At 40.9% G+C, this 12,425-nt stretch overlaps 3 protein-coding genes and 1 long non-coding RNA gene across 6 annotated transcripts in view; 2 read left to right on the forward strand and 2 right to left on the reverse strand.

Moving 5' to 3' along the window:
* Positions 1–1,500, forward strand: part of LOC5520414 (xanthine dehydrogenase/oxidase) — a 24,044-nt gene extending 22,544 nt beyond the window's left edge. For all 3 annotated transcript variants that reach the window (XM_048721182.1, XM_048721208.1, XM_048721245.1), the window contains 2 exons: positions 216–323; positions 595–1,500. In XM_048721182.1, coding sequence (XP_048577139.1) covers positions 216–323; positions 595–662 — 176 coding nt within the window. In that variant the 3' untranslated portion in view covers positions 663–1,500. The remainder of the gene's footprint in view (positions 1–215; positions 324–594) is intronic.
* On the reverse strand, positions 1,409–8,903 carry LOC5520413. Its single transcript, XM_001640117.3, has 4 exons — positions 8,594–8,903; positions 6,574–7,469; positions 4,270–4,507; positions 1,409–2,785 (listed from the first exon to the last, which is right to left on the reverse strand). The coding sequence occupies exons 1-4, from the start codon at positions 8,835–8,837 to the stop codon at positions 1,722–1,724; spliced, it is 2,442 nt and encodes an 813-aa protein (XP_001640167.3). The 5' UTR covers positions 8,838–8,903; the 3' UTR covers positions 1,409–1,721.
* Positions 8,904–9,090: 187 nt separating this feature from the next.
* On the forward strand, positions 9,091–10,610 carry LOC116603745. Its single transcript, XR_004290773.2, has 2 exons — positions 9,091–9,268; positions 10,284–10,610. It is a non-coding gene; the product is annotated as an uncharacterized LOC116603745 (long non-coding RNA).
* A 1,349-nt stretch (positions 10,611–11,959) lies between these two features.
* LOC125561222 overlaps positions 11,960–12,425 on the reverse strand; it is a 37,825-nt gene continuing 37,359 nt past the window's right edge. The window contains exon 16 of the transcript XR_007307254.1: positions 11,960–12,378. The gene's annotated coding sequence lies outside the window, so the exon portion shown is untranslated. The remainder of the gene's footprint in view (positions 12,379–12,425) is intronic.

Below are 12,425 nucleotides of genomic sequence, written 5' to 3' on the forward strand. Positions count from 1 at the left end.
TTATTGGATGTAGCACCAAAACAGATGCTTGCCTAGGAACTATTTACCGATCAAAATAATGAGCCGTTGGTATTCATCTATTGCTTGTAAACTTTGTTTTTTATGTAATCAAATGGAATGAAAATAAATTCAGCACCCGGCGACATGTCCCCGCCCCCTTTCCCCTTACCATAATTCAATGCGCTTACTCGCTTATGTGATCTCGGCTGCTCTAGCGTCGGGCGAACCCCCCGCAACTATGGCGTGCTCGTGTCTGTTTGCTGTAAAGCACGCAATCGAGGCTGCGAGAAAAGAGATTGGTAAAGACCAGCACTTCACGCTCGGTAAGTCACGCAATCTCCAGCACTTTACTCTCAGCAATCTGCAAAACGTCACGCTCAGTTTGTCACGCCACGCAGCCACTAATTCTAGCACTCGCCAAGTCACGCAATCAAAAGCACTCTACGCTCACCAAGTCACGCAATCAAGCACTTTACGCTCAAATAGGCACTTACCCAGCCACGCACTCGCAAGTATTTCACGCTCAGAAGTCACGCAATATTAACACTTTTGCTATTTAGAAAGCGGCTAACGACGAATTTATTTCATCCACAGACGGTCCGGCGACAGTTGAACACATCCAGCTACATTGCCTCGTAGACCACGCGCAAATGACTCTTTAGTCACTCTACACGTGCACGCTTTATACACATTGACTTCACGCACTATACACGTTGACTTCACGCACTATACACGTGGACCGCATGAACTATACACGTGAACTGCACGCACTTTACACATGGGTTGCACGCACTATACACGTGGACTACACGCACTATACACGTGGACTGCACGCACTATACACGTGGACTGCAACGCACTATACACGTGGACCGCAAGAACTATACACGTGAACTGCAACGCACAATACAAGTGGACTACACACACTATACGTGCGCGGACTGCACTATACACGTGGACTACATTCACTATACACGTGGACTGCGCAGACTATACACGTGGACTACATTCACTATACACGTGGACTGCGCAGACTATACACGTGGACTACACGCACTATACACATGGACTACACGCACTATACACGTGAACCGCACGTACAATACACGTGGAATACAGGCACTATACACATGGAATACACGCACTATACACGTGGACTGCACGTACAATACACGTGGAATACAGGCACTATACACGTGGACTACACGCACTATACACATGGACTACACGCACTATACACATGGACTACACGCACAATACACGTGGAATACAGGCACTATACAAGTGGACTACACGCACTATACACGTGAACCGCACGTACAATACACGTGGAATACAGACACTATACAGGTGGACTGTACGAATGCGACGGTCTAGACAGTATAGAGTTAATCTAGTAGATCTTATATTCAGTAATACATATATTATTTATTCAACTTTATTATGTGCTTACATGATTTATGTGATATAATTGACTCTGTGATTAAAGACGTATCTCTATTATTGTCTATTACCTAAGGATTACACATTTCCTCAGATGGGACAGGGTTATGCATTTTCCAGATCACCAGAGAACCGTTTTCTTCCTGACGGATTACCTTCTCTGTCTGATAGACTGAGGTGTTCCTGGTGTTCCAAGGCGTCTATTGTCTTTAGTATCTTCAATACCCCGGGGATCATGCCTCATAGCCTCATATCCCCAATAACAGAGTGATCCTGTTTCATGGGCCTCCCTTTTTATCGATAGACAAACAATGAGATTGGCAAATCACCGCCGCAGACCGACGATGTCTGTCATCATCTACGGACAGAAGCGTCGCCCTGCTATGTCTGTTATCATCCGGAGACTGCGTAAAGGTCGCCCTTCTATGTCTGTTATCATCCGGAGACTGCGTGAAGGTCGCCCTTCTATGTCTGTTATCATCTACAGACAGAAGCGTCGCCCTGCGATGTCTGTTATCATCCGGAGACTGCGTAAAGGTCGCCCTTCGATGTCTTGTATCATCCGGAGATAGAGTCAGTGTCGTTTTTCTGCATGAGGGAATCATCTCTACGCGATCACGACGAAACAAATCCAAGAAGTCCCGGCGGTATTCCTGGTTACTCAGACAGTAGATGGCGGGATTGACGCACGAGTTAAACATAGCCAGCACATCAGTGAACTGATAGAACCCGTGGGGCAACACTAAGATGTCAAACTGACGCAGAATAAAAAACACTTCCGCCGGAAACCAGCACAGTGTAAGCAGCAGAGCTGTCATGGCGCACATGCGCACGAGACGCTTCTTAGTGACGTAATACGCGCTGTTCCCTTTGTTGTGCGACTGAAAGCTTACACGGCTTTTCCCCATACTTGAGCACACATGCGCAAAGGTTACCCAAGTAACGAGAACGGGTAGGAAAAATGTAATGCCAATATGCACGACTGTCAGAATGCGCGCGATCTGGGCACCGTACGGCGGCACTGCTAGTATGCACCGACTATCTCGCACTTTTGTCTGGAAAAGTTCGTTTATCTGAGTTGCACAGCTAAAGAGCCAGACAGTAGCAATGTACATGCAGACGCGCCGTGTCTGGAAAGTGACTTTGTATTGGACAGGCCTGACGACCGCATACCATCGCTCGATAGCCATACACATCACTGTCAGCGTGGAAGCCTTGCAGAAGATGAAGAGCGCGTAAGTGGAAGCGATCAGGCGGCAGAACACCTCGCCGGCCAGGCTAACAGAGACCAAGAAGAAGCGCTCAGGGATAAGGAAGTCTGGTGTAATGGCAAGGAAAATCCCTAAAAATGAAGAAGATGCTTATTGACGATGACTGATTGCTTATTATAGTATCGTTATCAAATTCAATTGAAAACTCTTTTAATATTTTTTACAGATCTAGTTGAAGAAGTCGCATTCATATTTGCTGTTCAAAACACCGGATTTTGAAACTCACTAGCGATTAGGTGCCAAAACAACTTTCTTAGAAAAAAGTATTATACCGTGTGATACCATCCCATTCTGGGAAACCCAGGGGTATATTCCTTTAACGTAGATGAAAATACCCATGGATTTCCGAGAATTCCAAAATCCGAACTATTGAATAAATTATATATTTGATTTAAAAAGGCAAAAAGAAACAGGAAAAGGTAAATCGAAAGAAAGAAACGAAAAGAGAAACGTATACAATTTCAAGCAATTATTTTTTAGATTCATGTCTTGATCATTTTTCAAATAGACTATTCTTGACAAATTTCATAATGACGTTAGGGGTTTAAATTACCGTTTGAGTTCAACCTAATCATGCTAATTGATTCCCATAAAAACATATGCTAGCTCTTACTGTTGAAACTCATTGTCGTTTTTATGACATGTTCAGTAATATAGCGCACACGAATGACGCGGGTTTTGTCTGAGAGACAGTTTTCTACGAAAATGAACGTTCAAGCATGACAATGCGCAGAAAGGAAGGCTCAATTTGAGTTTTTTTTTTAGCAACTGGCCCTGTCATCTCTCATTTTCTTGAGTTTTTTTTTTCAGCAGCTGGCCCTGTCATCTTTCATTTTCTTTTCTTTTTATCGCGCAAAAAGATATATCTTTCTCAATTAATTTGAAAATAAGCAGATGCTGGACGTCCTTAATATTCTAGAACACTGTTTTTACAAATACCACTGTCTTTATATCGTTGCATGTTTTAGCGAAGCGAATTGATAAAAGTTTTTTGCGTCGTTTTTTTTTAATGTTATAAGAAAAGGCAAACTGGCTTCTACGACCTATTCTAGATGGTTTGAACTGAAAAATACCTTTAAACGAAGAGAACGTCGAATCCATCTTTCTGAAAAACACATAACACACTGGCGATTCGTAGTGTAATAACATGCTCCTGAAAAGCCGAAAAACTAACACGCCCTTATTGAGATTAATATCCAAACGTAATCTATACTGATTTTGCGTTTTGTATCTAATATAATTCTTTTTTTTTTGTAAAACTTATAAATGTATTTATAAAATAAAGGTCTCGAAGAGATTGATGTGCGTAAACGGTAACCAAGATTTACTATTAGCATCTGGGCGCAGCTGAAGTCACTTACAGATAGCAGGTTGTGGAAAATCTAGCTTTTCCTGGAGTCCGAAAGGGCTGCTAGATAAATCACAGAGTTCGTCTTTAAATTCACAGAAAGCACTATTTTTCACCTTGTATGTATTGTTGCTACATTCAGCCAAGTGCCAATAAGTAAAAAAAGCCCGACATCCTCTGCGGAAAGCTGATTATATTTTTGCTTACCTGTTAGAAGATCAGTTATGGCTAAGTTCAGGATTAGAATGTTGTACGGTTTCCTGAGCAGTCTTCTTCTTCTCAATACCACGACACAAATGAGTATATTTCCAACCAGCGAGAGGGAGGTGATAATGCCAAACGCAATGTGCGCGAACACCCCTTCGCGCGCCATCTCTCCCGACGTCGAGTTGGAATTACTCTCGTTCAACACAGTCCAGGCGGAAACCTCAGTCATCTCGTAATCCTACTCTGCAATCAAATCCCGATATTTAGCAAAATAAAACTACAAATTTGATCGCTTCAGTCTTGCGAGCACTGGCTGGGATTCCTTCTATTGACCATACACTTGAAAAATTTCTTCAAGACGTCAAGCTAACGTCTTGAACATTGGACGCCTATTGGATTTTGATATAATGCTTCCTTTATATTTTCATAGAATGAAACCAATGTCAATAGTAACCGCGCACGTCAGCGTTTACAACATTACCCATATTGTTGTGAGATTTGTTGTTTAAACAGTTAAACTCGTATAAACGTTATAAACCCGATTTGCGCGAAACAGGAGGAGCGGTCAGGAAGTTAAGAAAATCGTCTTTGTTATTGTGCTCTGTGGCTCAGGGAGGAAGCCTTTAATTCGGTTTGCTTGTAAATAAAGCTGCATGCAATGGAAATAACAAATACGAGGAAATACAATGTCGCAATATCCGTAATGTTTACTTTACGCCAAACTAGTTTGTTATACCCATTTTTCCTTTCTCGACATTTCCTGTTCTTTTTTAGTTCAATTTGTTTTTATTATCCATCCTTAGATGAGCTTTTAACTTTTTATAGATATACATATTTTAGGCAGACGTTTTTGTGTGCTTATTCAAAACGTATTCCTGTAAGGTTACCAGGGTGCAAAAATCAACAAACTCCAAACTGTCGGCAGGGTCTATCAATTGAAGTTTGCTGATTGGAGGCTTATTGTTACCAAACAGAAGTAAAATGAGAATAATGAAATAGTTTGCCATATTCATTAGACAAGTAAATCAAGAATATATTTGATTTGTTTTGTTGGAAAATAATAAGCTAGATCTAGGAGCAGAAATTTGATAAGCGAAGCATATGTGGGCAGAATTGTTTCTTTTCATGTTTTGAGCAAAAACCGCAAAAGATTGGGGTGCTGGGATAGAGGGGAAAGGGGGAGGGCAAACAGGGGGAAGGAGGGTGGGCTCCTATCCCCTTAAGTCTCAGACAAATTTTTTTTGGTCTCTTCAGAAATTATTTTTAATGTCTTGTAAGTGATCAGTTTTGAATGGTGGACCCCTATCCGACGGCTGAAATTTTGAAGTAGAGAGTTGCATTTTTCTCGAACAAACACTCCCTAACAAATTCAACAAAGCGAAACAATGTTAACTAAAATGTGTTATGATAAAGCAGGAAAAAAAACGTTTCTTCTATTTCTTCTATTGGCGAAATACAACAGAATACTATAAAATCCGAGAACGGGACTTCTTTAGGCTAGCACAACAGGGTAAGGCTAGGAAATGGACCGCACCACCGTTGTCGGCTTCCATACAATGCCAGGCGCGTACACAGGGGATACCATCCCCCCCCCCCCCCCCCTTGGCGGCAAAGCTTTTTCCAATGATACCTACGACTGCGCACTTTCCCTCCCCACCCCTCCCTCAGCCAATCCTGGGTACGCGCCTGAATGCACTTAAAAACGATCAAAGTTGCCGCAAAATAAACGCAGCATGGAATTATTATATTATAGTCCATTTATTCTATACATTTTCTGTTAACAAAGAAAAAACGCTGTCGCCACAATTAACGGAATAAGGACATGCAGCTCGTACTAACTCTAAACATTTTGACCTGTATACTGTATGTGAACAGGTGTAAATAGATCCGTGCGTGCCTTATTATTCGATCCCCATGCCAAATATGGTTGTTAATTTCTTTGATTGACAGGCAGCGTCGTGATGGCTATACAGCCCAACTCATAAAATATTCTCCTTTTTGACATTCGTGCCTCTGTCAGCCTCCATTTTGACATCCTAGCAAAATGTGGAGTAGGAGAAAGCATCCATTTCCATCGGCTGATTTGGGGAATCTATTGTGATATTTTCGATTGAATTTAGTAAATAAATGATAAAGCTTTGTTTTCACGTGGTTATTTTGAAATTTCCTCGCATAATTTGTCTACAAATATTAAATGAAAACAATAACAAAGGTGCGGCTTACTAGGCCTCTTTAAGATACAGTCAGTAACTAACGACATCCTTGATAACAGAGTTTTGTTGTTAACCTTTTTGAACTTCTTTAATCTGCTTTTATTGAATACCTTCTTAATGTGGGTGATGTTGAAGTGGTCGAGAAAACCGACGGGAAAGACGACATCCGTCTCATCTCATATCGGCTAGACGAGGCCTCACGATCAAGAATAACCGTGTTTGTGAACGAAAATCCAATCCCGCGAATCCGGGAATCAGAGTTATCCTCGATAGCCGACTTACAACACAACAGCTTCGTAAACTCTCTCCGGTATTCTTTATTGGTGAGGCAGTAAAGAAAAGGATTCAAACAAGAGTTTGCCATGGCAAGAACACCGAACACAAGTCTCGCGGTAAAGTCGAGCTTATAAGCTTCAAACTTGTACAAGATGAAGAACGTCTCTGTTGGGAGCCAGCAGATGGAGAGGAAAAAAGCCGCCAGGGCGCACATGCGCAGTAGCCGGTGCATTGCCTTGGTGTTGTTCACGTGACGCTGTACCGTTCGGCGTCGCAGGTGGTACAAAATATGCGCAAATGACACCCACGTGATAATGCTTGGAATGTAGAACGTTAAGACCACGTGAGCGAGAATGAGGAAACGTTCGACTTTGGCGCCGTAAGGTGGTGTTACAAACGTACACAAGCCTTCCTCCACGGTAGCAATGAAGAGTTCATTCATCTGTGTGATGCAGCTAAGCGCCCAGATCAGCGCTATGTAAGTGTACAGTCGCTTCTTACTGAACGTAGTTTTGTATTGGATGGGTTTCACGATGGAGTACCAGCGGTCGATTGCCAAACACATGATAGTGGACGTGGACGCCTTCCCGAAGATGAACAGAATGTAGGTTGAGCCAATCAGACGGCAGTAGATCTCGCCCGCAAGGCCTGGCGGGTAGGGAAATGTTTTTCGGTCGATAAGGTAGTCTGGAGTAGCAACTATGAAGATTCCTGCAAGTTAATTGTTTTTTGGCAATCAAACGCACTGTAAGCACAACGAAAATATTATTCTAACGTAAAGTTTTAGTAGCTTTGCTGTCAGTCTGATGGGTATTCGAGGAAACAGTGAATTTATTAATATTTTTACTGCGATTGAACTCTCGTCATTAATTAATTAAACTGTTACGTGAATTCCGTCATCCAAACTAACGGAATTACATTTGATGCTGTTTGTTTGGTCATTGCAGAGAGGAGGCTTCATTGGAAACTATTTCAAGAAATGAACGGAAGCCAGAAGTCGATTCAGCTGCTGCCCGGGGAGAGTTCGCATAATATTGAAAAAACGCCATAATCACCTAAACAGAACAATCACAGAATAAAATCAGTATTCATTGAAAAGAAAAACATTGTATATTTGCGCACACACAATTCCCTTTTATACCAATGTCGTTTTGTCATTATTTGGCAGAACTCCTCGAAGTCCCTTTGTGACCTATTGTATCAATGAAATAAAGACTATATGGTGGGCCTCATGAATAAATCTCTTATTGAATTTGGATGCTAAACGAAGTGGATGTATAAATTTTTAGCGTAGTTTTTATTTCTTCACCTGGCTCAGCTTGACGGAAACGTACACAAACTTGGTAGAAAATGTCAACGTTTCTGTCAAAATCATACCCTCAGTACATGACAAATGTTTGCGTATTACATTTAAAAGACGTACTTTAAAATTTTGCAATCCTAATGTCAAAACACAATTTTCCAAAATAAAATCCCTTCTATAAATTCGAAAGAAATTTCTTTTGAAACTGCAAAAAATGTAAGGCAATTGAAGAATCTTGAAATCAGAATATCTATTCCTATTTTAAAGATATTTTTTTCCAGCTTCTCTATTTATTAGATGTGTCACTGATTGAAATAGTCCAATCACTTAAGAAATGAGTACTCCTACTTACCAGTCGACAACAACACCATCGAAGCGGCATACACTTAGATTATTTTTATCACTATCTGATATACAATATTTTCTTCATAATTTGTCACTAGTCATTCTTGTAAAACCTCTTTTTGCGTGCGTTCTCGAAAGGGCATGTCAAGATCCTTTCAAGTTATTTGGGTATATCATGATTATTTACCTGAGAGCATATCTGTTACGGCGAGGTTGAGTATAAGCACATTGTAGGCTTTTTTCAACATTGACCGCTTACGAACAATTGTCACACATAGGAGAAGGTTGCCAAAAAATGAAAGCCCTGCAATAATGCCAAACACCACCCTCATCGTCACATCTTGTTTTGTCTGTGCTGCAGTGGTAGGAGCGGTGGTGGTCAAGTTGCCGATAAAAGTACTATTCAATGTGCCGTGCAAAGAATTATTCATTGCGTTGCTCAAGCGTGCAGCATTACATTCAACGCTCTAGTCTGAATGAAATGGCAACAGATTGTGCAGCTGTGCTTAGGGGTTGACTATGTGCCAGAGTTTTAGGCAAACACGGTGTTATTCTAGAATCTGTCACAATCGCCGCGTTCTCATTGGATAGAAATGCACCAATCACGCAAAACCGTATGACATTTTATCCAAAAATAGGTGAAATGCTATAAACAACTCCTACTTATTTCGGAAAATCTCCGATTTGTAACCAACGGTATCCCTTTTAACTCCGTCTGATCCCCAACAGTTTATTGCTCTCCTGGACCGTTCAATTCTTAGAATATGGAAAACAGATACATATGTTCCCAGACGAGGTAGCTTGTGCGACCGCAAAGTATTCTTGATCTTCCGAGTCATACGGCTACATACGGGCAAAAACGGTAAAGCCAATAGCGAAGAATTTTTTCCTTCTTTTTCATAAGATTTAGTTTTAATAAGCGCCGAAATATCAAACTGCCAAACATGTTATCTGATAAATCACATCAGTCTCATCCCAAGAGACCGCAGCTTGGACAAAACAAACACACGGAACAATTTCATTTTCATTTCATTTTCTCATTTCTATGATACTTTTCCATTACAACCGACTTTAATTGGAGACGATCCAAAAAGCAATCAGCAGGAACAATCTGCTTATCTTAGCGGTAGATAGGACTCTGATCAGATCTAAGGTATTATGATGGGAAACATTTTCAGGTTTTTCATCTAGCCTTTCGAGTTTATTACAGTGGCGGTTTGTTAATCTTGGTTGGTATAAAAATATGAGTAAAAAAGCGAAAAAGGGAGCGGAAGGGAAGTATCATCTTCTAACGATCTTTGAAATAATATCAAGTGGACACAAATTATGAGGAAAGACGCATTAGTTCTAGCACCCCATCAAATTTATCCTAAACCTTCACATATCCCTACACTTCCTGTTTCTATTACTTAAAAAACAACGGCCTGCTTATAAAAACAGTTGAAAGAAATCACCCACGATTGAAGCCATTTAATTGATTCGCAATATCTTGAATTACTGGAAATAAGCGGATGAAAACTTTCACTTTGTAGACTTTGCGGACTTTGCGGACGTATATGGGTCAAGGGCGTTTATCAGCTTTAAGCCCGTATTTCTTTTTTTTTTCTATATGCCTTTTATAAAGATTGTCCAAAACATATGATTAAGCCCGCGGCAAACTCTAGGCTATCTAATTTGGGGGTACTTTCATTGAGTAAATCGCATTGCGCTGAATTCTCTGGCTAAATCCTCACCCTATTCTCTGTGCGTGCTGTGATTTTTTTGCGACTCAGAGCGAGGCATTCCTTCCCATAGCTTGATTTTGGGAAAAAGTGACATCACAGCGTTCGATCGTTCGATTCCAACTGAATAATGGCTGTAAAATTGCTTTATTTCAGGTTTAAACAAAACATACTTTAACTCGATATTTCACTGACACTTGGAGCGTTTGGAACCCCGTGCGTAGTGCCGAAGGATGGATGCAAGGGGGAGACCGGCTGGATTTTCAGGGGGAGCCGTATAAAGAAAGAAACGTTACAACAAGGTCATGACAAAGGTCAACCTGGTATAAAATTGCCACCGTTGAGACCTGCATTAGATCTAGTTTGAAAGTGACGGTGACCGTTTGCTCTAAAGTAAGCAGTTGTAAACCAACGAAGGAAGAAAATATGGAAATGAACGATATCACCGTTATAAAAAGTACCATCTGCGCCCAAATACAAAAATGTCAACTTTTAGTTTGGGAGTGTTTTACCTGTGCAAGCGTCAGCGATTGCGAGGTTAAGGATCAGGACATTGTAGGTCTTCGACAGCATCTTACGTCTTCTTGCAATAACCAAACACAAGAACACGTTACCAGTAAACGCGACGAGAGCGATACCGGCGTAAATCGCCTTCAGAAACCTCGGGGACTCATAGCCAGAATCATCAGCTCTCTCATCGTCGTTAAGCGCAAAACTGAGGTTACGATATCTCCGAGTTATATTGAGAGCCATATGAGAAGTGTGCCTTACACTTGTATGACTCAAAGGTCGACTATTGACATTACCAACGAAGCTCTCAACAAGTAATCAGTCCAGACATACGAGATTACAGAGACTACTCAAGCTACGGAAGCGAATGGTCCAGAAAAAGACTTTTCTAAACAGCACTCGATGGGGATCGGAAAGACCCCTCGCGTTTTCAAATTTTCGTTTAAATTGCTGTCAGTAGAAAAGTTATTAAAGATGTTATAGGACGTATTTCCGGATTCTAGGATTAGTATTGATGCATTATTTTTCATGTGTTAGTTTTCTTTTGCTTTAAAAATAATAAAGGGAGCTTTTTTGAATATTGGTATCTCTATTTTAATAGGAGCACCTCAAGCTCGCTGGCCACTAAATAGACAGACGTTCAAGGCTCTGGAACCAGGGTAACCTTTGACCGTCCAACTTAAACTAAGCGGCCATTATTAAAAATCCCCCAAAACTCGCTTTCCACTAAAGATTGTTGGCAGATATTTCACCAAGCGACCAATATTCAAAGTCCCCCAAAACTCGCTTTCCACTAAAGGCTGTATTCAGATATTCCACTAAGCGAGTAATTATTTCGGCCCCGAGGGAGACCGCTGCAGTGGTACCATTGAAGTTGATAATTACGAGTAGCTGATAATTTTGAGTAATCTGCGATCTCAAGCTCATGAATTTCAAGCGAAAAAATACATTACGGCTCCCGTCAGTCAAAAGCCTTGAACTGTTTTTATTGGCCAACGCTAACACGCTCCGCCTCACAGAAACGCGTTGACCAATCATAGGGTACAAAACGTTTTCCGTTACAAATTAAATGCTTGATTGACGGAGGTGAGAAGCGGTTTAGGGTCTTTTAGCGGTTTCGCGAGAGGTGTTTTAGCAGTTGGCGAGAGTTCTCAGAATATTCAAGATCACAGTAGGTCTAGTTTGTAACATTTTAAATAACATTCAAAGACTCCGCCTCGATGCTTGAAACAAGCGTTGCCTTGGAAACGTAAAGGAAATGAATTTTTTTTCTCGATCTAGAAAACTTAGATTTGAACTAGTAGATAAGGAAAAAGACGTCGAAAGGTATATAAAAAGGTTTAATGACGGTGGATACAAAAACATGAGTAGTAATTATTCCAGATTGTACTGGATATCATAAAGCTTTCAATATTCATTACCTAGAACCATGGTTTCACGAAAAAGAAATTGCCTATCAAATATTTTTTTAGATCCGTATATTGTCGGATGCGCTGTCAATAACTAGTGGTAAATATTGTTCTACTAAAAATATCCTAAAATGTACAAGAACCTTCACATAAATCCTCGTAAAAGATGGGTAATCAATATATATATATACAACTTTGATCTTTTTGAAGCGTCAACCACTTTTCTTCACACCAAAAAATTCTACCAAAATGTAGTGTCAGAAGTCGTGGTCTACCTGTGGCCTTGCGGTCTCCCAGTGGCCTAGAGGTCTACCTGTAGCCTCGCAGTCTACCTGTGGCTATCTGGTCTTCCTGTGTCCTTGTGGTCTTCCTGTGGCCT

The sequence above is a fragment of the Nematostella vectensis genome, chromosome 1 (genome assembly GCF_932526225.1).
Source record: "Nematostella vectensis chromosome 1, jaNemVect1.1, whole genome shotgun sequence".
Lineage (NCBI taxonomy): Eukaryota > Metazoa > Cnidaria > Anthozoa > Actiniaria > Edwardsiidae > Nematostella > Nematostella vectensis.

What these genes read in the sequence shown, in the direction of transcription:
- LOC5520413 (XM_001640117.3), bottom strand. Translation starts at nt 8,837, where the DNA reads ATGAATAATTCTTTGCACGGCACATTGAATAGTACTTTTATCGGCAAC. An exon ending in CGTAACAGATATGCTCTCAG is followed by an intron (nt 7,470 to 8,593) that starts GTAAATAATCAT and finishes ATTAACTTGCAG; the next exon opens with GAATCTTCATAGTTGCTACT. An exon ending in CATAACTGATCTTCTAACAG is followed by an intron (nt 2,786 to 4,269) that starts GTAAGCAAAAAT and finishes CTTCATTTTTAG; the next exon opens with GGATTTTCCTTGCCATTACA.